Source organism: Tamandua tetradactyla, chromosome 15 (genome assembly GCF_023851605.1).
Source record: "Tamandua tetradactyla isolate mTamTet1 chromosome 15, mTamTet1.pri, whole genome shotgun sequence".
NCBI classification, from domain to species: domain Eukaryota; kingdom Metazoa; phylum Chordata; class Mammalia; order Pilosa; family Myrmecophagidae; genus Tamandua; species Tamandua tetradactyla.
This window is the reverse complement of record NC_135341.1, coordinates 85,970,090-85,993,932: the sequence shown is the minus strand read 5'-3', so window position 1 is coordinate 85,993,932 and position 23,843 is coordinate 85,970,090. Positions and strand designations below refer to the sequence as shown.

Genomic DNA, 23,843 nt, shown 5'->3' with positions numbered 1-23,843 from the left:
TCAGTCTCAGAACTGTAAACTAGCAACTTATTAAATTTCTCCTTTTAAAAGTCATTCTGTTTCTGGTATATTACATTCCAGCAGCTAGCAAACTAGAACAAATGGCCATTATAAAAAGAAAAAACAGGAAACAACAAGTGCTGGAGAGGATATGGAGGCACACTTATCACACCACTGTTCATGGTAATGTAGAAAACTGCCTTGGAAGGCAGTTTGGCAGTTCCTCAGGCAGCTAAGTATTGAACTGCCAGATGACCCAGCAACCCCATTACTAGGCATCTATTCAAAAGAACTGAAGACAAGGACATTAAAGGACAATTGTATAATGATGCTTATCACAGCATTATTCATGATTGGAAAAAGATGGATACAGCCAAATGTCCATCAACAGACAAGTGGCTAAACAAGCTGTGGTATGTACATATGATGGAATATTACGCAGCTGTAAGACAGAATAAAGTCATGAAGCATGTAACAATGTGGCTAAACCTTGAAGACAATTTGTTTAGTGAAATTAGCAGAAACAAAAGGACAAATACTTTACGGTCTCACTAATATGAACTAACATTAGTGAGTGAACTTTGAGAGCTGAAGTTAAGAACACAGGCTACCAGGAGATAGAAACAGGGTAGAAGTTGGGCATTTGTATTGAAGGAATACAGATTGTGCAACAGGACTGATCATAAAAATTCAGAAATGGATAGCACAACACTACCTGATGGTAGCACAATAATATAAGTATTGAATGAAGCTGAGTGTGAATATGGTTGAGGGAGAAAGACTGCAGGCATGTGTGACACCAGAAGGAAGACAGAGGATAAAGACTGATAGGGTATAACTTAGAAATGTTAGAGTGGACACTGATGGTGATTAAATGTACAAATATAAGAACGTTTTTGCGTGAGGGAGAACAAACTAATGTCAATACTGCAAGGCGTTGAAAATGGGATGGTTTACAGGAAAAAATACAATTGATGCAAACTAGGGTCTATAGTTAACTGTAACATTGTAATATGCTTCCACTGAATATAAGAAACGCAATATATCAAAACTAAATGCCAGTAAGTGGGGGATATATGGGAGGGGTATGGGATTCTTTGCCAAAAAATGGTAACCGCTTCATATAGATTGTGGTGGCAAAGGCACAGTTATGTGATTATACCAGGAACCATTGATTTTTCACTTAGGTTGGATTATACGCTGTGCGGACAAAACAGATTAAAAATGAACAGAAAGATATAAGTGATGGTGAAAATGTGGAGAAAGATAATAATGTTCATTGTGGTAGGGAAAGAGTGGTGTGGCCCCTTTGGAGGGCAGTGTGTTGATTCCACAGGAGGCTACAGGTGGGATTGCCATACGAGCCTGCAACCCCGATATTAGGTATATAAAAAAACGAGGAACTGAAAGTGAGGACATGAACGGACATTTGCACACTGGTATTTATGACCGCAGTATTCAGGATCTGCAATGATTGGAAGTGGCCTATACGTACGTTGAATGAAGAATGGAAGGGGGAACTGTGGCGTGTACATACAACAAACTACTGAGCAGCTGCAAAAAGGAATGAAGTTGTGAGGCATGCAAACGGGAAAATGAACCTTGAGGACAGTATGCTGAATGAAATGTCAGAAACAAAAAGACAAGTATTATCATGCCTCATTCACATGGACTAACTATAACATACAAAATTGGAGAACCGAAGATACAGCACAGGTTATCAGGTTGGGGCCCTTCGTAAAGGTTCCTAAATTTTAAGCTCTTACAGCAGTCACACCTATTCCAGAATTGTAACTGTTATTTCTAAACTCTGAGTTGCTGAACAATTTGTATATAACCTGGTCATTCCCAGAAACTTCAGGTTTTTAAATGACACCTGAGACTCAGAGTTATAGTTCTGAAGCTATCAAAGTCAGCATTACCACAGCAATTGCTAAAGAAATTGAAAAAGTGATCATACTTCAACTAGAGATATGAATGAAGCTGATCTGGACAGGGCTAAAGTAAATCAGAATATAGAGTAAAGGATGATATGGTCTCTATTTTTAAGCCTCAATTTCTGTGTGGTACCAAAGGAAGGAATGTTTAGTTAGTGCAAAATTTATTTCTCTGGTAGCACTTTATCTGATTTAACTTGTATGGTCAGTTTATTTGAACACCATAATTACATGGAATCTTGAATAGGCATGAGATCTTATTGCTTTGTATAGTTTGTGCAATGCCCCAATACAGCCCAGAAATATTTGGGTAGAGAATAAAAAATATTTGCAAAGTCCACTTGGGGCCTGGGGAGAAAGGAGGAAATATTAAACTTTCCCATCTGGGGAATTCCTGATATTCTGAAAAGCAGTGGGGATAACCAATTCAACAGGCTGAGACCTCAATCTTGGGACTTGAAACTTATTCCTGCAAAGGAGAAGCTAAGCCTACTTATAATTATGCCTAAGTGTCATCCCTAGAGAATCTGTTTTTGCTCAGATGTGGCCTCTCTCTCTAAGCCAACTCAGGAGCAGAGTTCACTGACCTCCCCGCTCCATTGGACATGACTCCCAGGGAAGAGCTGGGACCCAGCATCATGAGACTGAGAAAGCCTTCTTGACCAAAAGGGGGAAGAGAGAAACGAGACAAAATAAAGTTTCAGTGGCTGAGAGATTTTAAACAGAGTCAAGAAGTTACCCTGGAGGTTCTTCTTCTTCATTATAGATATCCCCTTTCAGTTTATGGTGCATTGGAGTGGTTGGAGGAAAGGATTTGAAATTTGAACTGTGTTCCAATAGCCTTGATTCTTGAGGACAATTGTATTAACTATCTAGCTTTTACAATGTGACCGTGTGATTGTGAAAAGCTTGTGGCTGATGCACCCTTTACCCAGGGTATGGACAAATAAGTAAAAAGATAAGGACAAAATAAAGTAATATGGGGAGATAAAGGGTAAAAAAAAAAATTGCACAGACTGCAATACTTGTGATCAAATGAGAACGAGGGGTAAACGGTATGGGATATATAGGTTTTTCTTTTTGTTTCTTTTTCTATAGTGATTCAGATGTTCTAAAAATGATCTTGGTGATGAACACACAGCTACATGTTATGATGCTGTGAGCCACTGACTGCATATTTTGGATGGACTGCATGGTGTATGAAGATATCGCAATAAAAAAAAAAGAAGGAATGCAGTTCTGATACATGCTACAACATGCAACACAGACGAACCTTGAAGATACCATTTTGAGTGAAATAAGCCAGGCACAAAAAGACCAATACTATATGATTTCATTTTTGAAGATATCTCAATAAACATATTTTTAGAAAAAGAAACACATGGAGATATTCCCCAAAGTTAAAAACAGTTTTCTTTGGATAATGGAATTGGAGATAACTTTTAATTTTCTCCTACTTTCTACACTGTTTAAGACAGAAAGAAGCCTTTAACTGTATTTACAGAAACAAACTACCTTCAAAAGGAAAAACCCAATCCAGTCTCATTCCCAATGTAGGAAGAGTTGAAATTTATTGAACAGTTCTGTATTTCCTGCCAGATACCACATTTGACTTATATTTACCTCATTTATAGAGAGCTGACCTAAGGCCCAAAGTTAAGGTCAAGTTCTCAAGATCACTCAGATATGACAAACTCTTAAGCTGTTATCTTAGTTTTTGCCTAAATCATTAAGTTGACAGGCTTTTTCTTAAAATTATATTTTAGACCTTCTGTGAAAATAAACATTCCCAAACTGTGAAATACTGAAACGAATATGTGAACAATAATGGGATGCTTTTGGATGAAGCATACAAATTTTGTAAGTAGACGAATGGCATCATATTGGAGATTTAAGAACAAGTAACTCCAAGAGTCCACTATCTGTCACAAAACTCCAGTGAAAATGAAGTTTGAAAATTAATGTATTCTGCTTCTGTGATCATCACCTATAAAAGATTTAAAATTTTTTTACTGTATTTTTCTAATTTTCTAAAATGAACATGATTCATCTTTGTAAATAAAACTTGGCAAAAATGATAAAACTAATGACATAGAAATACGAATATTACATCTTTCACAGACTCATCCCTTAACTTAATATGAACTAAAAGGCCACCTCTAAGAGCATGTTCTGTGACTAGTGTTTCTGTATTTTCGTTCTGTAACTCGAAAAAAGGCAATTAAAGCAGAGTAAACTGTTGAGAATGCAACATGAAATACAAGACACATCTATTACATAAAAGATAAATAAGTCAACTAAGAAATTTAAACAAAAGAACACCTGATGCAGACAAAGCTAATGGGGAACAGCAGTTATGATGATTATATGCAATAAATGCTTCCATCTGTTCTACAGGGCCATACTTACATACTCCTTTGAATGTAAATAAGGCATAAAATTCAAATTTTACCAAAATCTAAAGGACAAATACTGTATGGTCCCACTGATGTGAACGGACATTCGAGAATAAACTTGGAATATGTCATTGGTAACAGAGTCCAGCAGGAGTTAGAAACAGGGTAAGATAATGGGTAATTGGAGCTGAAGGGATATAGACTGTGCAACAGGACTAGATACAAAAACTCAAAAATGGACAGCACAATAATACCTAATTGTAAAGTAATCATGTTAAAACACTGAATGAAGCTGCATCTGAGCTATAGGTTTTTGTTTTTTTTTTTACTATTATTATTACTTTTATTTCTTTTCTCTATATTAACATTCTATATCTTTTTCTGTTGTGTTGCTACTTCTTCTAAACCGATGCAAATGTACTAAGAAATGATGATCATGCATCTATGTGATGATGTTAAGAATTACTGACTGCATATGTAGAATGGTATGATTTCTAAATGTTGGGTTAATTTCTTTTTTTCCGTTAATTAATAAAAAAAAATACAAATTTTACAAACATTTCTTCAAATTTTATTTACTAAAATTTAAAAAAAGAAAAATTTCACAACCAAATAAACAACCCTTACCTATATTAATTATTTTACGTACTTTACACCTAACTCTTCAAGGCAAAAGGGTCAGAAAGCTGAAATCTTAACCAAGAGAACCATATTTTTCACAGACATTTCTCAAAACTATTTGAAAGCAAAGGTTACCTATATAGATACTTAACAAGGAAAAACCCATTTAAAACCTGAAAGAGTTGCTTCTATACAGTACATAGAGTCGTTTATACTGGCCAAGAACTTTCCAAATTGAAACCTTAGGAAAGGTTTGAAGCGTTCTCGCCCTCTATGACTTGGACGTGTGTGTGTTCTCCTTTCTTGGTCGTGCTGGCCGCAGAGACCCGTCCCAAGCGTACCCACGTAGCCCCTCACAACCAGAGGCAAGAGCCCGCACACAGGTGCACCACCATGAAGTGACACTTTACCAGGCTGAAGGCGGCCCCAAACATCAGGAATTTTCTGAAAGATTTACTAGAAAGATTTGCAAGTCCAGAGCATCATAAAGTTACAAAATACTTTTTTTCTAAATGCATCTTGTAGTCATAAGTTCTTCTGTCTTTCACTGATTTTTAAAAGGATTTATTTATCAAGGAAATCTCAGCTTAAATGCAGCATCCAATTTTAAGCAAGATCCTGGCTTTTTCCCCAAATTTCCTGCTGCGCTGACAGGAGTATGAGGCAATAAAGTGAATAGCCACAATATATAGTCACAATATGCACCCCAACCCATGTGAGAAACATACACCTCCTGGCTCTTTAATCTAAACAACGAAGAAATAAAGACATAAAGATACTAAAAGAAGTTCTCAATGTGGGCCTCAGACCAGCAACATCAACACCTCACCCAACATTACCTAGCAGCTCCTGAGAAAAGCACCCATTCCTATGTATTAAGTTAGAAACGGGGGGATAGGACCCAGTGATTTGCCTTTTAACAACCCCTCAAGATGATTCTAATACATGATCAAGTTTAAAAATGACTGAGCAAGAAGTTTCTGCCCAAATAAGAAATCCAATTATGGTCAGAAACAATTATAATATGTCTTACAGCCAACTTCAAAGGAATTTCAACATAACATTTCAAGTAAAATACTTCTGAAATAGAGCTGGAGTTGGATGTTAATACTTAGCACAATGATAAAATTAAGTTTATAACTCAACAATTTCTCCTCAGAACTCTTACCCATCATTTACATATTTGTCTTAGTTGCATTTGCAGCATGGAGAAAAAACAAAACAAGTTATGAGATGAAAACTGCACAGTACTCTGGAAAAAATAGAGATGGTGAGAAAAATAATGCCTCTACCTCAAGGAAAATGTACCATATTTCAATGAACCTCAGATGCCATTGATGGAATAAGTTAGCACACCAACTTATGTATTATTAAGAAAGAAAAAAAATCTTACGATACAATATTGAGATACCATCAATTATAAGGCCAATCCCAATTTCAGAGGTATTAAGCTACCAAAAAAAAAAAGTAACTCTTAGAACTGAAACAGGGCAGGCCATGGTGGCTCAGCAGGCAGAGTTCTTGCTTGCCATGCTGGAGACCCGGGTTCAATTCCCAGTGCCTGCCCATGCAAAAAAACACAAAAAACATAGAACTGATACAATATGCTTTATGTAAATGTTAAGGGAATGCATACAAAATCAAATAGACACAAAAAACATATTTTTTTGAATTCCCATTAGCAAAGAGAGAAGGACTACCTCAGAAAGATTTGGTGGAATTTTACCCTCTTCAATGGCATTAGAGAGGACTTATAAATGACTAAACTCATTAGACTTTTAAAGTATTTTTAAGAAGTACCAAAGCTTTAACAGAAGTCATTTTATTTTAATGTTACTAACCTTGGCAACACACATTATCCTTGGTTCTCCTTCAGGCTTTAATCCAATTATCTAAGGTTAAGAAATATTGATTAATTTAAACATCACACACCAATATAGTTGTTGAGAAACAGGGCTGGAGGGATTAAGATAACACTAACCCCATGTAAATCCTATTAAATCTGGCTTTTTTTTTTTAGGGGGTTATTTCTGATATATTTATATATATATACACACATACACACATGCATATATATACAGCATACAAACACAGGTAATGCCAATACTGTACTAGGCAATTTAGAAAACAAATCAGTTACCAAAGAACTGATCTAAGTACAGTAATGCACTTTGTACCATTAAAACAAGAAACAAACAAAAACCCTCAAATTTTATTATACAAACAAATCATTAAATGTAAATAAATAAGAGTTTCAGAAGCACAGTATAATAATGAACTGTTGTTGAAAATATTTTAGGTCACAATCCCTAACATATGTACTTCTCTCTATCCCCAACAGAGATCTATCATGTCTAACAGTTCCCCAAAATGCTATCTGGGTAGAATCCCATTTAAGACTATCAATGAATTGTCCCTTCTATGTAACTGCTCTACACCTGTTTATAGAATTGCTTTGTCTTCCAAGTAAATGACCAAGAATGACCTAGTTCTTCAAAGGCCTTGAGGCTCAACAGCATAGCTATCAGAGTATACCCCTGCAGCATAACATTCACAGGAAAGCTAGGTAAAGGGGTCAGGGACCACATCGTTATACAAGTAAAGCATCTTTTTTGCAAAATACCTAATTCGTTATTACCTGCACATATAGAACATTAGCTTTTTAATTTGCTAATGGTTATACAATTTAGGAAACCATTCTGTATTATATAGCCAAAGGGTAATGTTTTTGCTACAGTGAGCTCATTAGAATGTAATTTTATTTGTATTTCTATTGTTTTATTACATACAAATAGAGAGAGAGAGAGAGAGACACTATAAAACTAAAGATTCACCTGGAATTTTAAATTACTTTGCAGCATAAGACTCAAAGAACAGCACTGTGCATTAACAAAACCATGCATCAGGTGGGGTGACCAGCTCCCTTGCCCCTTCAAGCATCAACCTATGCCTAAATGCATGTAACTACTGCCAGAAGGAAAAGCTTAAGTTACTTAGCTCCCTGGTTCATCAATAACTTATGAACCATTTTTTTCTCCAGTATTAACTCTTTTTCAAAGATCAATAAATATCACTTCTATTCTTTTTAAATAAGTTATTCCCAAATAGATAACAATAAGGAAGGCAGATTCAACCAAAATGATCCTCCAAAGGTTGCCAGTTTCTTCAAAGGATTACTTTTTTTTATTTTTAACATGGGCAGGCACCTGGAATCGAACCCGGGTCTCCAGCATAGCAGGCAAGAATTCTGCCACTAAACCAGCATCGCACCGCCCAGGATTACTTTTTAAATCAGCAACAGCAGTAAAGTACATACATACTCTGTTCATTTTCACAAGAATACAAGGTTTTCCTTGGGAATAGCCAAAATCAGGATCTTGCACACCACTGCATTCTTCAAGTAAGTGAACAGGAAACTGACATGCATGATAATCTGGGCCCTTCTGTTCAAAAAGTACTCCATCAGGACAGACTGTGAGATTCTTCTGTTCTTCTAAATCATATGCTAAAAAAGGAAACACGTAAGTGTGCACAGATCAACCAAAACAGAAGACAACAAAAACAACCAAGAATATATCATTCTTTGGATAATATTCTTTAAAGGCAAAACAGCAATATTATCCTTGGTGCTCCTTCAGGCTTTAATGACCAGTCAACTTTATGGAAAGAATGTTAAGTCTGCTTAATTTAACTTCCAAACAGCTGTCTAGCACCTCTAAAATATACTACAATTTCAACCAGTATACAGACATCCTAGATCAGTTTCTTTTGTCACCACTGGGTGGCTCCAGCCCTGGCTATAGCATTCACCTTCTGAATGCCTTGTGTACTAGGCCCAAAAGACAAGTGTGAGGACATAAGAAAGCATTGCTGCTGCCCTCATGGAGCTTACAGTCTAATGGCAAAGAAGACACTAAGGGAATATAAAATCATAACTGCAAGGATATTAAGATATACAGTACTATGGCAGCATATATGAAGGGGGCCATGCCGAGGGCTACAGGTTAAGCGTGACTTAACTGGGCTGGGAGAAAGCACTAAGGTAAAGGAAGTAGAAGCCAGACGACAGAGTCATATAGGCCATGTTGAAGGATTTGGGGGCGGGGTAGGAGGTGGTGGTGGTGTGTTTTATCCAAAATGCAATGACAATCCACTACAACATTTTAAACCACAAGTATCAAGGGGGGTATAAGCCTGCTCATGTTATGAAAGCTAATTTACAGTAATGTGGGGATCACCCAGAAGCAGAAAAGTAAGGACACTAGGAAAGTAGTTTGGGAGATTAGTAAAGCAGCCCAGATGAGAACTGATGGTAGCTCAGAAAGGGTGTTCTTAGTAGAGATGAAAGGAACTAGATAGATCCAAAAGCTGTAAAAGAGTTAGAACTTGGGCATGGGAAGAAGGGAAGGAGAAAAGAAAGAGAATTGAGCAGTGGGTCTGCAGCTGTGTGCTTTGCACCTGGCACAGGGTTAGTTAGGCATGTGTGCCACAGCAGTGAACAAGCCTGTGTGGTCCGTGCCCTTAATGAGCTTAGTCTAGTGGGAAATACATTAAACAAGATTTACAGTGCCTCCATAAAGACCACTGGTATGTGGGGATATGTATCAGGAAAAAGCGCCTGAAGTGAACTCAACTAAAGCAGGAACCAAACTTTCAAAGTAAATGCTTTTAAAAGAAAAGTTTGGCTCTTCATCTTGAAAAAAAATTCATTGTCAAAACTTTTGGTTTCATCTAATATTCATCAAAATTCAGGTTCATCATGGGAACCATACACTCATTTAAGAGCACAGAATGAGACAGTTCTTCAGTAGGGCAGGTAAAAACCAGTATGCCTTGATAATGGACTGGAATCAAAGATTAAAGGGAAAGGAGATATCGAGAATGACTGCCAGCGTCCAGTGCAGGTCCGTGACAGGTGGTAGCGCTCACGCACTGAGCAACCCAATGCAGGAGGCATGCCAGGAATGAAGCTCATGTTGCTTGTTTTTGGCAACAGATCATAAGCTATATTTGGACCAACTGAGACTGAACAGCTTGGCTTAGCTGAAACTTAAAAGTAGGTGGAAAATAATATAATTTATGTGAACAGCTTAACTGAACACCATAGTACATGGAACCTTGAATAGGGCATGAGATTTTGTAGGTTTGTCCAGAGTGATGTCCCAATTAATCCCCGAGTGATCTGAACAGTGAATAAAAAAGTATTTGCAAAGTCCCCTTGGGGGAATGGTGAGAAAGGGGGAAAATTCAACTTTCCCAAGTGGAGAATTCTTGATATTTTCACAAGCAGTGGGGACAATCAAAGCAATAGGCTGAGCCCACAGTCTTGGGGTTTGTTCATATGAAACTTAACCCTGCAAAGGATAGGCTAAGCCTACTTAAAATTAGGCCTAAGAGTCACCTCCAGAGAACCTCTTTTGTTGCTCAGGTGTGGCCTCTCTCTCCAGCCAGCAAACTCACTGCCCTCCTCCTCTCTACATGGGACATGACTCCCAGGGGTGTGGACCTTTTTGGCAACGTGCGACAGAAATTTTTGAATGAGCTGGAACTCAGCATCAAGGGATTGAGAAAACCTTCTCGACCAAAAGGGGAAAGAGCAAAATGAGACAAAATAAAGTGTCAATGACCGAGAGATTTCAAACAGAGTCAAGAGGTTATCCTGGAGATTATTTTTACACATTAAATAGTTACGATGCAAGGGAGAGGCTGGAGGGAACTGCCTGAAAATGTACAGCTGTATTCCAGTAGCCATGTTTCTTGAAGATGATTGTATAATGACATAACTTTCACAATGTGACTGTGTGATTGTGAAAATCTTGTGTCTTATGCTCCTTTTATCTACCTTATCGACAGATGAGTAAAACATATGTACTAAAAATAAATAAATAATAGGGGGAACAAATATTAAAATAAATTTATTGGATTGAAATACTAGCGATCAATGAAAGGGAGGGGTAAGAAGTACGGTATGTATGAATTTTTTTCTGGTTTTCTTTTTCTGAATTAATGCAAATGTTCTAAGAAATGATCATAATGATGAATATACAACTATGCGCTGATATTGTGAATTACTGATTATATAACAAGAATGGAATGATAATATGGTAAGAATGTTGTGTTTGTATGTACATATGTTTCATAAATTAAAAAAAAAAAAGTATGTGGAAAAGAATTAGCAAAAGAAGACAGGCAAGGCATCACCAGAGACAGAAGGAAAACCAGGAATATAATGTCACAGAATCCCAAGAAAGGGCATTTCCAATAGGAAGGGGTACTTAGTAGCTGCCTTTGAGAGGCCACTTGAGACAACGTCTGCATTTAGAAACATGGGGCACATTAATGCTTCTGGAAGAGCTTCTTTCTCAGTGGAGTGTTCTGGCTGAAAGCCAGATGGCACAAGGAAAAAGAATAGCAGGTAAGGAAAGGAAAGGAGCTCACTAAGTAGATTTTGGCTTGGCTTGAAAAGATAACACAAGAAAATCTTTTCTACCTCCCAAAATACATTAAAATGAATGTAACAGGATTAAAGTTAAATTCAAAACAATAAAGAATGGGCAAAGGGCCATCAGCAAAAAAGAACTGAACCCCTCTCTGGAAGACAGCACGACCAGGGCAGAGGAAGCCAAGGAAGGAGTAAACCTGCCACACAGACTGCCAAAGAGACTCAGACACTAAAAGGCCAGGTATGGTGGAGTACCAGAGGACAGCTCATCATATTCCACAATAAAAAGAAAAATGACTGTGCCAGTTTGAAAGGATTATGTACCTAGAAAAGCCATGTTTTAATCCTGATGCATCTTGTGGAGTCAGCCCTTTCTTTTTCTTTTTTTTTTTTAAACATGGGCAGGCACCGGGAATCGAACCCGGGTCCTCTGGCATGGCAGGCAAGTGTTCTTGCCTGCTGAGCCACCGTGGCCCGCCCAAGCCCTTTCTTTTAAATTTGATTAGATTATCTCCAAGGAGGTGTGCCTCACCCAACTGTGGTTATTAACCTTTGATTAGAGGGTGATGTGACTCCACTCATTCCAGGTGGGTCTTGATTAGATTACTAGAATCTCTTAAAGGAGAAAACACTTTGGAAAAAGTTTCAGAGCCATGAGAACCAGGAGAGCCCATGCAGCCAGAGACCTTTGGAGATGAAAGGAAAGTGCCCCTGGGGGAGCTTCATGAGACAAGAGGCCCGCATAGAAAGCTAGCAGACATCGCCATGTTCACCATGTGCCTTTCCAGTTGAGAGAGAAACCCTGCACATCACTGACCTTCTTGAACCAAGGTATCTTTCCCTGGATACCTCAGATTGAACATTTTTATAGACTTGCTTTAACTTGGACATTTTCACAGTCTACAACTGAAAACTTAACAACTTAATAAATTCCCCTTCTTAAAAGCCATTCTGTTTCTGGAATATGGCATTCCAGCAGCTAGCAAACTGAAAGAACGACCCAATTTAAAAATGGCCCAAGAGACATGACTCCCAGGGGTGTGCACCTTCCTGGCAACATGGGACAGAGATCCTGGAATGAGCTGAGACTCAGCATAAAGGGATTGAGAAAAACCCTAGAATGAGCTGAGACTTAGCATCAAGGGATTGAGAAAACCTTCTCGACCAAAAGGGGGAAGAGGGAAATGAGACAAAGTGTCAATGGCTGAGATTCCAAACAGAGTGGAGAGGTTATCCGGGAGGTTATTCTTATGCATCAAGTAGATATCATCTTGTTATTCAAGATGTAATGGAGAGGCTGGAGGGAACTGCCTGAAAATGCAGAGCTGTGTTCTAGTAGCCATGTTTCTTGAGGATGACTGAATAATGATACAGCTGTCACAATGTGACTGTGCGATTGTGAAAATCTTGTGTCTGATGCTCCTTTTATCTACCTTGTCAACAAAGGAGTAGAACATATGGAATAAAAATAAATAATAGGGGGAACAAATGCTAAAATAAATTTAGTTAAATGCTAGTGATCAATGAAAGCAAGGGGTAAGGGGTATGGTAGGTATAATCTTTTTTTTTCTTTCCTCCATTTTTTTTATTTCTTTTTCTATTGTCTTTTTATTTCTTTTTCTGAATTAATGCAAATGTTCTAAGAAATGATGAATATGCAACTAAGTGATAATATTGTGAATTACTGATTATGTATGTTGTTTTATTTTATTTTTTTATTAATAAATAAATTTTAAAAAAATGGCCCAAGAGTTTGAATAAACATTTCTCCCAAGAAGATAGTCAAATGTCCAATAAGGACATGAAAAGATGATCAACATCATTAGCCATTAGGGAAATACAATTCGAAACTGCAACGAGATACTGTTCCACACCCACTAGGATGGTTGTTTTTTTTTTTTAAAAAAGAAAAACACAGACTCTGCTTATGAACTACGGAGAAAGTGGATCCATCATACATTGCTGGTAGGACTGTAAAATAGTACATTTACTATGGAAAACAGTTTGGTGCTTCCCCAAAAAGTTAAACACAGAGATATATCAACCTCCAATTCCACTGATAGGTACAACCCAAGGGAAATGAAAACCTATGCCCATGCAAAAACATGTCCACATTCATAACAGCATTATTCACAATAGCTAAAAAAGTAGAGAGAGCCTAAGTGTTTTCCAACTAATGAATGGATAAACAAAATGTGGCATATCCATACAACAAAATATTCAGCCATAAAAAGGAATGAAGCACTGAAACATGCTACAACATGGATGAACTTTGAAAACATGCTAAATGAAAGACAGGTACAAGAGGCCACATATCGTATGAGTTTGTTTTTAGGAAATGTCCAGAACAGATAAATCTATACCGAAAGAGGGGATTTGTAGTTGGCAGGGGCAGGGGGAAGAGGGAAGAAAGTGACTGCTAATGGGTATGGGGTTTCTTTTTGGGGTGATGAAAATGTTCTGGAATGAAATAATGGTGACAGCTACACAATACTGAGCTGTACACTTCAAAAGAAGAATTTTAACATATGTGAATTATATCTTAATTAAAAACAAAAAACAAAAAAATGGGTGGGGGTGGCCTACAGAAATTAAGCGAAAGTATATAGACGGAACAATCAGCCCCCTCTAACCCAGGCACAGAATGCCCATCAGGTGACATTCACTAACCCCTGGGGGAGAGGAAGGGAACAGGAAATAGTTTTCCTAAAGAAATGGAAACATTGTTAGAGAAAGACTACCAAAGCTTGTGCAGGAGAAGGTGGCAGCACAGAGTGCAACAACATTCATTCCGACACCGAGAGTTCCAGAGTGGCGACACTGCTGAGCAGCTGCTCTCAGCACAGCCCCTCCGAGGCAAAGCCACTCCACTACCTCTGCCTATATGACACAGCTCTACAGGCTTTTACCACCATGTTCATATATGCAACAGAGAATCAAAGGGTACCATGCATCTGAGGAAAGCCTAAAGAAGAAAAAGAGGAAGATAAACAGAAAAAAAAAGACCCTAAAGGAAAGGGATAATTCAAACAGAATAAAATTTCAATTCTAATCAGTATCCACAGAAAAGGAGAGAAGACTGTATATTTTAACCAGGTAATGTACCTTTTATCCATAAAAAAGGAAGTCATGAGAATTAACATAACAGTTGAAACCTAAAAACAAAAACAATTAGTAATAGATTTGAAAGTTAATCTCCCAGAACATATACAGATAAAAGCGGAAAATGAGAGAAAAACAGTATGCCCAACACTCAACTAAATAGTAATTCTTGAAAGAGACCCAAAATACTGAGTTGAGGAAATTATCAAAGTAACAACAATTTCCGTGAAGGATCTGTTTTTATCCCGACAAATTTCATCAAGCTCTTAGTGAAATGATATTTCAGAGACTGAATTCCAGACATAGACATTTCAGAACCCCAAGGAGATAAAGAAAATTGTAAAAACTTGCAGAGGAGAAAACAGACAAAAGCAAAGGACCTAGAATTCTACATTAGCTAAACTATCAACTCTAAAAGCAGAATAAAGGTACTTTAAGAAATGAAAGTTGTCTGGTCTGAAGCTGTCATGTACCACAGAAAAGGCCATGTTCTTTTAATCCACTCCTGTGGGGGCAAACCTGTCGTGGGTGAGACTTCTTGATTAGATTGTTTCAACTGAGATGTGACACCCCCCCCCCACAATTCAAAATGGGTCTAAATTCTTTACTGGAGCCCTTTAGGAGAAGATTAAGGACAGAAACCCCAGAGAGAAAGGCCCAGAGGAGCTGAGAAAGAGCGACTGGAATCAGAAGCTGAAAGCAATGGAAACTGGGAGTGATGGAACAGCAGACACCAGCCACTGCCTCCTCAACTGACAGAGGAACTTCTGATGCCAGGAGCCTCTCTTCAGAGAAGGAATCTTCCTCTTGATGCCCTCATTTGGACGTTTTCATGACCTGAGAACTGTAAACCTGTAAACTAAAGAACTCTCATTGTAAAAGCCAACCCATTTCTGTTATATTGCACTCTGGCAGCTTTAGCAAAGCAAAACAGATTTCAGTATTGAGAAGTGAGTGGGGTGCTGTGACTTGCAAATACCAAAAATGCCGGAACAGCTTTATAAATGTAAGGGGAAGATTCCAGAAGAATTGTGAGGAGCTTGACAGAAGAGGCCTAGACTGCTTTGAATGCAGCCTGCCTTTCCTTGCAGCTTACAGTAAAATGTAAGATAAAAGGGACAAGCTGAGAACTGAACTCTTTGCTACAAAGAAACCAGAAACTGATGGTTTAGAAAACTCTGGGCTTCGGGAAAATGAGACCCCGGAAGCTAGTGCCCCACATGAGGATTTAACAGAGCATGGAAGAACCAGTCAGCCATTTCAGTGCTGGTGAAGCCTGGAGATGCAGCTATCCAGAAAGGATTTGTGGAAAGCCTTATTGTCTGACATCAGGACCCCTGTGTGCTACATGTGAAACCAACAAGTTTGTTTAGGGATCTGTACAAAAGGAACCTCTGCCAGTCTGGACCAAAAGGGATGGAAAACGGACAGACTGAAGGAAAATGACTTCAAAGGCAGAACGATGGAAACTGACCTCTGGAACCAAGAAACCTCAGGCCAGGAGAGTGGACCCACCCACACATGTGGAAAGAGTAAGCTGCCCTGGAGTTTGCAGAGGACGGGCTTCCTTTACATTCCTCCCTGTTGTTCAGGAAGAGCGCTGTCACCCCGGGACTCACAGATGCCCGGGGAACCGCGGGGAGCTTGGCCGCCTGCTGCTCAGGAAGAGTGCTGTTGCTTCAGTTCCCCAGGGACTGGGGAGAGCCTGGCCATCACCCCACTGCTCTAAGGGGTTGAGAGTGTCATCCAAAGATGGCAGAGAATCCGGCTGGGGGTGCACCTATCTGAGGACTTCTATTATCTTTGTGAAGCGGGAAACCAGGTTAGGCAGGGAGAAAAAGGTAAAGAGAAGAGGGATGAGTACAGGCTTGAAATAATCCTTTCTGTGAATTATCCAGAGGAATTCAGTAGGATTACCCAGCAGCAGAGCAGACCCGCTTGAGGGAGGTGATCAAGTACCCACAGTGTTGATGAGTGCTACTGAATGTCTCTTCTGCAGCACCTGGTGCTGTTATCGGGGCAGCCAGAGAAAGAAGAGCTGGTTTCACTCAGGAGTAGAGTTCCGCCACGAGTATATGAGAGGCACAGGATTTCAGAGAGTTAACAAAAGCAAAAATGGAACTAAAAACTATGGAACCCAATGAGCTGGATAAGAAGGGAAGCTGAGTGTGGAGGCTGGGATAAAGTAAAAAAGGTTAGCTAACTGGAAATCCCAATGCGGAAGAAGAATAGTGGAGGAAAAGCAAACTGGAAGAATAGGTTCGGAAAGCCTCAATCAGTGATTCTGGCAATGGAGCGCTACAGATGGTGACAAGTTCCAGGGAGCAACAGCATGAGTGCAGAGGAGAAGCGGCTGTTAATACCATGGAGTTAAATCAGGCAAAACCTGAGGGGAAAACTGGGCTAGAATGGCTATCAGCATTACCAACCAGTAACTCTGAAAACCTTGCAACTGACAGATATTTCACGTTTTATGTAAAGGTACTTATTTTAACAGAATAGAATGACAAGCTATTACACTACTTTTAGTACCTGGAAGCACAACTGAGCATACAATTTCAAAACAAACCCCAGGTATATAACACAAAAAAGAGTAACAATTTTCTATTTTTTTTTTTTTAAGGATAAGCACCACTCTCAATCCCCAACATAAAACACTATAAAAGATCTATCAAAAAATCAAATACTTTTATTTTTAGGGTAGTCATAAATATGATGTAAATGAACTGAGGATACTTACGACAGGTAAATGAAAAAACAAATCAACCCTTCACTAGGTTTATGCCCTTATGTCTTTCCATTAATTAGAGTATTCTTACAACTAATTATAAAATATACTTGCAACTGCTTTCAGTTGTCTGTATTCAACAGAAAAAAATTTGTGAAACAAACTCTTAGAATGATGTTTCTAAAAGCCATCATAATTTAGTGCTACTGTCTGTAGTAACTAAAATATTTTACCTTCTCTAAGAAAATATACTCACGCCTTAGAAAGTTAGTAAGGTCTTCAATGTATGCTTTATAGGAACCTGAATCAGACATACTGATTGTATATTCCAACGCCGTAAATGGTTTTGGAAAAACCATAAGTCCTATAAAAGGATAAAGAAAAAAGGGGACATTATGAAATTTATCTTCTCTTATTTTCTTGTCCCTAAAGAGCAGATCTTGGTAAATCACATGGAAAACTGTTCACAGGCATGCTGAGATTATCAAGAACTTTCCATTATTATCAATTGACATATAAAATGAAAGAGAATTCCAAATCTTCAAAAAACCTCAGAATCTGAACTGCCAATTTAGAAACCCACCCCTAAATTTGTTCAGTTATAGTAAATTGTAATCACACTGTACCTTATTTTAAAAAAAAAGATATGTTTTATTTTGTACATTCTATATTCACTTTTCCACAAAATACTATTTTTAAGTTTTGCCAATTTGCCATTATTATCTGGAGAAAAACTTTTATCAAATTGAAGTGTAAGAATTCTTGCCATTCAAATTACAACAGCATGGAAACATTCATACAGGCAGCTTACTTTTTTCATTAAGAGGCCTATACAATTTTTTTTTGAGGAGGGTCTCCTCAGATATTCTAGACACCAGCCAGATTTTCCCAGACCCGACAGGCCTACAATCTCAGGAGTTAACAGTCACCTGCATCAGTTTTCCCTGAGGGTGAGACACAGCAGGTTGACAGACTTTCCTAAGAAGCCTCTAGACTCTGGGCTTTTCCTGTCCTCCCCAGGATGGTGCTCATCTGCCTGCGGGTCCCACCTGCACAGAGTGATGCGGTGCCTTTAGCTTCAGGTGACTCTCCCTGCCGGGGTGTGGTTGAGACAGTTGGGAGGTTGTAGAGTGGCTTTAATTGCTTCTGTTTTCCAGTCCCTGGGGCCCAAATTCCTTGAAGGAGGAATTCCACCTCAGCTGGGTCCTGCCCCCTTTTCTTTGGGGAAGATACATTCTTTTAGGAATTATCTCCCCAACTTGATAATCATTAAATTTGTCACTCAGACCTACCTTAACTCAGCCCTTGCCTGGGCCCTGCTGGCAAGTGAGAATTCCTGGGGCTTTCTTTAATGTGCTACTTGAAACATTTTAAAATAAAAGAATAAAAGATATCCCTTCTCAAAGTCAGTCCCCGGTCCCAAGGTTTCAGTACTTTAAGATCTGCAAACTGCAAAATCCTCTATCTTTATTCTATTTCACTTATTCTTATTTTTTTTTTCTGTCAGCTCCACCTTCTCTCTGCTGGGATTAAAACCTCAATTGGAGTTTGGCTAAGCTACCTTCTCTTGCTGCCAGTAGAAGCAGTTAAAGATGTGCCCTTTAGGGAACTGTCCCCATCCACCTGACTATTTACTTTGACTCACAGACATGCCTTACTTCTGCCTTGCCTGAGTCAGGGCTGGAGCCTGAGAATGATGGCAGTTCTATCTAATGGGCTGTCAAAAGCCTTTTCAGAGCCGGACCCCAGCCTCCTGGGTTTGCCAGCCAAAGGCTAGAGATGGTACACAACAATATGTGCCCCCTTTGCTTGGAGTTCAGCCCTTTTCCACTATTTTGTGCTTTCCAACTCAAAAAGCCTCTTATCTTTTTATTCCCTATCAGCCCTCCTCCTTTTCTGCCTGGGTGAAAACTCCTGGTTCCTTTAGTGCTTACTCCAGGTTTATCTGTGCTTGGGCCTGTTCTTAACAGCCCTAATTTGTTAATTAATTCTGCAATTGGAGCTGTCTTGCGCTACCATCCTAGCTCCTAGTAGAGCTAATTTCTTCTTCCCTTGGGGAACCAGCCTGTCCTGCCTGGGGGAGGGGTGTCGACCTCCGCGGTTGGGAGACTAAACAGTCCTGTGTGGGGTCTCAGTCATCCACCTGTTCCAGACTGGTGTACACGGTGTGTTCAGGCACTGATGTCCTCCTCACAGCAGTTCTTCCAGACAGTTCCAAGCTATTTAATAGCTGCCCTAGAGGATGAACTAAATTGCACACCTCACTATGCCACCCTTTTTACATTTGTTAACTGTAGTAGCATATGTAACAAAATTTGTCATTTTAACTACTAAATGTAGAAATTAAGTGGCAGTAATTACTTGTACCATGTTGTCCTATTCACCCATACTATCTGTTACCAAAACATCTTCTTACCTAAAACAGAAACATGTTACCCATAAAGCAGTAACTCCCCATTCCCCCATCTCTAGCCCCTGATAACCACTAATCTTCCTTTCTCCATGAATTTATTTTAAATATGTTATATAAGCAGAACCACACAATATTTGTCCTTTTGTATCTGGATTGTTTCACTTAGCATGTTTTCAAGGTTCATCCATGTTTTAGTATGTGTTAACACCATTTCTTTTTACATCTCAATAGTACTCCACTGCATACATATTTCACAAGTTGTTCATCCTCTCATTTGTTGACTGACTTGGGTTGTTTTCACTTTTTGGCTACTGTGAATATAACACTGCTATGAGCATCAGTGCACAATTATCTGTCTGAGTCCCTGTTTATAATTCTTTGCGTTATATATATCTCAGAGTGTAATTGTTGGGTCATATCGTAATTCTATGTTCAATTTTTTAAGGAACTTCCAAACTGTTTTCCACAGTACCCATTCTATTTTACATTCCAACCAGCTATAAACAAAGAATCCAACTTTTCCACATCCTTGCCAACATTTTTCATTTTAAAAATAATGGAGGGTGGGCCACGGTGGCTTAGCTGGCAAAGTTCTTGCCATGCCAGAAAGCCAGGTTCAATTCCCAGTGCCTGCCCATGTAAAAAAAAAAGCAAAAATAATGGCCATCCCAGTGGGTGTGAAGCAGTAGCTCATTGTGGTTTATTTGCATCTCCCTAATGACTAATGATGGTGAGCATCTTTTCACCTGTTTATTGGGATTTGTGTATCTTCTTAGAAGAAATGTCTATTCAAGTCATTTGCCCATTTTTAAACTGGGTTGTGTATTTTTCTGGTTTTGAAACGTAGGAGTTCTTTATATATTTCAGATACTAAACCCCTATCAGATTTATGGTTTCCAAATTTCCCCCCATTCCGTAAGTTATCTCTTCACTTTTTTGATAATGTCCTTTGATGCACAAAAATTATTTTTGATAAAGTCCAATTCATTTTTGTTGTTCAGGTGTTTGGTGTCATATCTAAGAATCCATTGCTTAATTCAAGATCCTGAAGATTGTCCCCTATGTTTTCTTCTAAGTATGGTTTGGGCCTGAATCAATCTTTAGTTAATATTTCTACATAGTTTGAGGGTGGGGGCATAATTTCATTTTCATTTGTATGTGAATATCCAGTTTCCCCAGCACCATTTGTAGAAGAGACTACTCTTACCCACTGAGTGGACCTGGCACCCTTGTTGGAAATCAACTGGCTACAGATGTAAGGGTTTATCTGTAGAATCTCATTTCTGTGCCCTTGGTCCATACGTCTATCTTTATGCTAGTACCATACTGTTTTGATTACCGTAGCTTTGTAGCAAAAGTTTGGAAATGTGATGTGTGAGTCCTCCAACTGTGTTCTTCTCAAGATGGTTTTGGCTATTCGGGACCCCTTGCAATTCCATATGAATTTGAATATGTCTTTTCTATTTTTCAAAAGAAAAAAAAAAGCCATAGATTTTGATTGGGATTGTACTGAATCACTAGATTGCTCTGGGCAACGCGGACATCTTAATATTAAGTCTTTGAATGAACAAGGGATGTCTTTCCAGTTATTTAGGTCTTCTTTAATTTCTTCTGGCAATGCTTTGTGTTTTCAGTGTACAAGTTTTTCACAATTTTGTTGATTTTTGGGATCTTGTACCCACACCTTCACTAAATTCATATATGAGTGCTCATAACTTTCTTGTGGATTCTTTGGAATTTTCTAAATATAAGAGCATGTCATCTGCAAAGAGAGATAATATTACTTTTTCCTTTCCAATTTGGATCCTTTATATATCTTCTTCCTGCCTAACTGATTTGCTATAAGTTTCAGTACAGTGTTGAAGAGGAACGGTGAAAGCAGTCACTCTTGTCTTTTTCCTGATCTTAGAGAGAAACCTTTCAGTGTTTCACCATTATATATGCTACTAGCTGTGGGGTTTTATATATACACTTTTATCATGTTGAGGAAACCTTAGTTTTCTGACCGTGTTTATCAAGAGAGGGTGCTGGATTCTGTCAAAGTGTCTTTTCTGCCTCAATGAAGATGACCATTTGTGCATTTTATTTCCTTTATTTTACTACTGCAGCATATTACGTTGACATTTTCTTATGTTTTGCCACCCTTGCATTCCTGCGGTAAATTCTGTTTGGTCATAGTGTACAATCCTTTTAATGTGTTATTGCATTCAGTTTGCTAGTATTTTTCTTATTTCTTTTTATTGTGAAATATATCACATATACAAAAAAGCAATGAATTTCCAACTACATTTTAACAGCTAGTTAAAGAACAGATGTTAAAGTTTGGTATGGGTTACAGTTTCACGATTTTTCATTTTTTCTTCTAGCTGCTCCAAGACACCAGAGATCAAAAGAAATATCAATATGATTCAGCAGTCATTCTCATTTGTTAAATCCTATCTTCTCTATTATAGTCCTCCTCTTTAAATAACATACATAAAAGCAATAAATTTCAAAGTATATCGCAACAAATAATTGGAGAACATTCTTCAGAGTTTGATATGGGATACAATTCCACAATTTTAGGTTTTTATTTCTAGCTGCTCCAAGGTACTGGAAGCTAAAAGAAATATCAGTATAATGATTCAGTATGCACACTCATTTGTTAAGCCCAACCTTTTCTGTATAACTCCACTATCACCTTTGTTCTTTCTCCCACTCATTAGGGGTATCTGGGCTATGCCCATTCTAACTTTTTCATGTTGGAAGGGGCTGTCAATAATATGGGATAGGGGGATGAATTAGTTGATGTTCTGGAAGGGCTGGCCCCTCTGCATTTCAGTAGTTATCTGGTCCAGGGACCCATCTGGAAGTTGTTGGTTCTGGAAAGTTACCCTAGTATACGGAACCTTCTGAGGAATCTTACAGAATGCCCTAGAATATGTATTCTTTAGGATTGGCAAGAATGGCCTTGGCTGGGGCCCAGCAAGTCATGATAGGCAGCAATGTCCAACTGAAGCATGTCTAACAGTGACATTCAGTGCAGGCTCTCAATTATTTAGACTCTCTCAGCCACTGATACTTTATTTGTTACACTTTTCCCCCCCTTTTGGTCATGATGGCATTGTTGATTCCATGGTGCCAGAGTCAGGCTCATCCCTGGGAGTCGTCTCCCATGTCGCCAGGGAGACTTTCATCCCTGGATGTCATGCCCCACAAAGCGGGGAGAGCAACAGTTTCACTTGCAGAGTTGGGCATAGAGAGAGAAAAGCCACATATGAATTTTCTAGTATTTTGCAAAGGATTTTTACATCTGTGTTCATAGGGGATATTAGTCAGTAATTTCCTTTTGCAATGTCCTTATCATTGCAAAAGGTTATGCTGGCCTCACAGGATGGATTAGGTTATGCTGGCCTCATGGGATGGATTAGGAAGTGTTTCCTCCTCTACATTTTTTGGTAAGAATTTGAGAAGGGTTGGTATTAATTCTCCTCTGAATGTTCGATAAAATTCACCAGTGCAGCCATCTGTTCTAGACTTTGTTGGGAGGCTTTTGATTACTGATTCAGTTTTTAGTTATTTAAGGTCTGTTGAAATTTTTTAGTTCTTAAGTTGGTTGAGATAATTTGTATGTTTCTAGGAATTTGCTCACCGCCTCTAGATTATCAAATTTGTTGGCATACAACTCCTCATAATACTCTCTTATAATAATTTTAATTTCTGAAAGATTGGTAACCATGTCCTGGATTTCATTTCTGATTTTTGTTTTTCTGTGTGTCTTCTTTCTCTTTTTCTTTGTCAGTTTAGCTAAAAGTCCATCAATTTTATTATCTTTTCAAAGAACTAAATTTGGTTTTGTTAATCCTCCCTATTATAATCTTAATTATTTCCTTCTTTCTGCTCACTTTGGGTTTTGTTTGCTCTACTTTTTCTAGCTCATCAAACTATAAGATTAGGTTACTGATTTGAGATTTTTTTTTAAAATGAAATTGTTTATAGTTATAAATTTCCCTCCTAGCACTGCCTTTATTGCATATTTTCAAGTGTATTGTGTTATCATTTTCATTATATTCAAAGTCTAGTTGGTTTAGAATAGTGTTCAAGTCCTCTAGTTTCTTACTGATCACCACCTGTCCAGATTTTCTATCTATTATTGAAAGGGGTGTACTGAAGTCTCCTACCATTAATACAGAACCACGTATTTCTCCTTTCAGTTCTGCCAATG

General features: G+C 38.4%; 1 protein-coding gene across 1 annotated transcript in view; it reads right to left on the bottom strand.

Annotated features, from left to right (window-relative positions):
- ATP1B3 (ATPase Na+/K+ transporting subunit beta 3) overlaps nt 1–23,843 on the bottom strand; it is a 70,205-nt gene that overhangs the window by 19,405 nt on the left and 26,957 nt on the right. The window contains exons 3-5 of the mRNA XM_077130297.1: nt 17,483–17,590; nt 8,275–8,459; nt 6,796–6,846 (exon numbers count right to left, since the gene is read on the bottom strand). Coding sequence (XP_076986412.1) covers nt 6,796–6,846; nt 8,275–8,459; nt 17,483–17,590 — 344 coding nt within the window. The remainder of the gene's footprint in view (nt 1–6,795; nt 6,847–8,274; nt 8,460–17,482; nt 17,591–23,843) is intronic.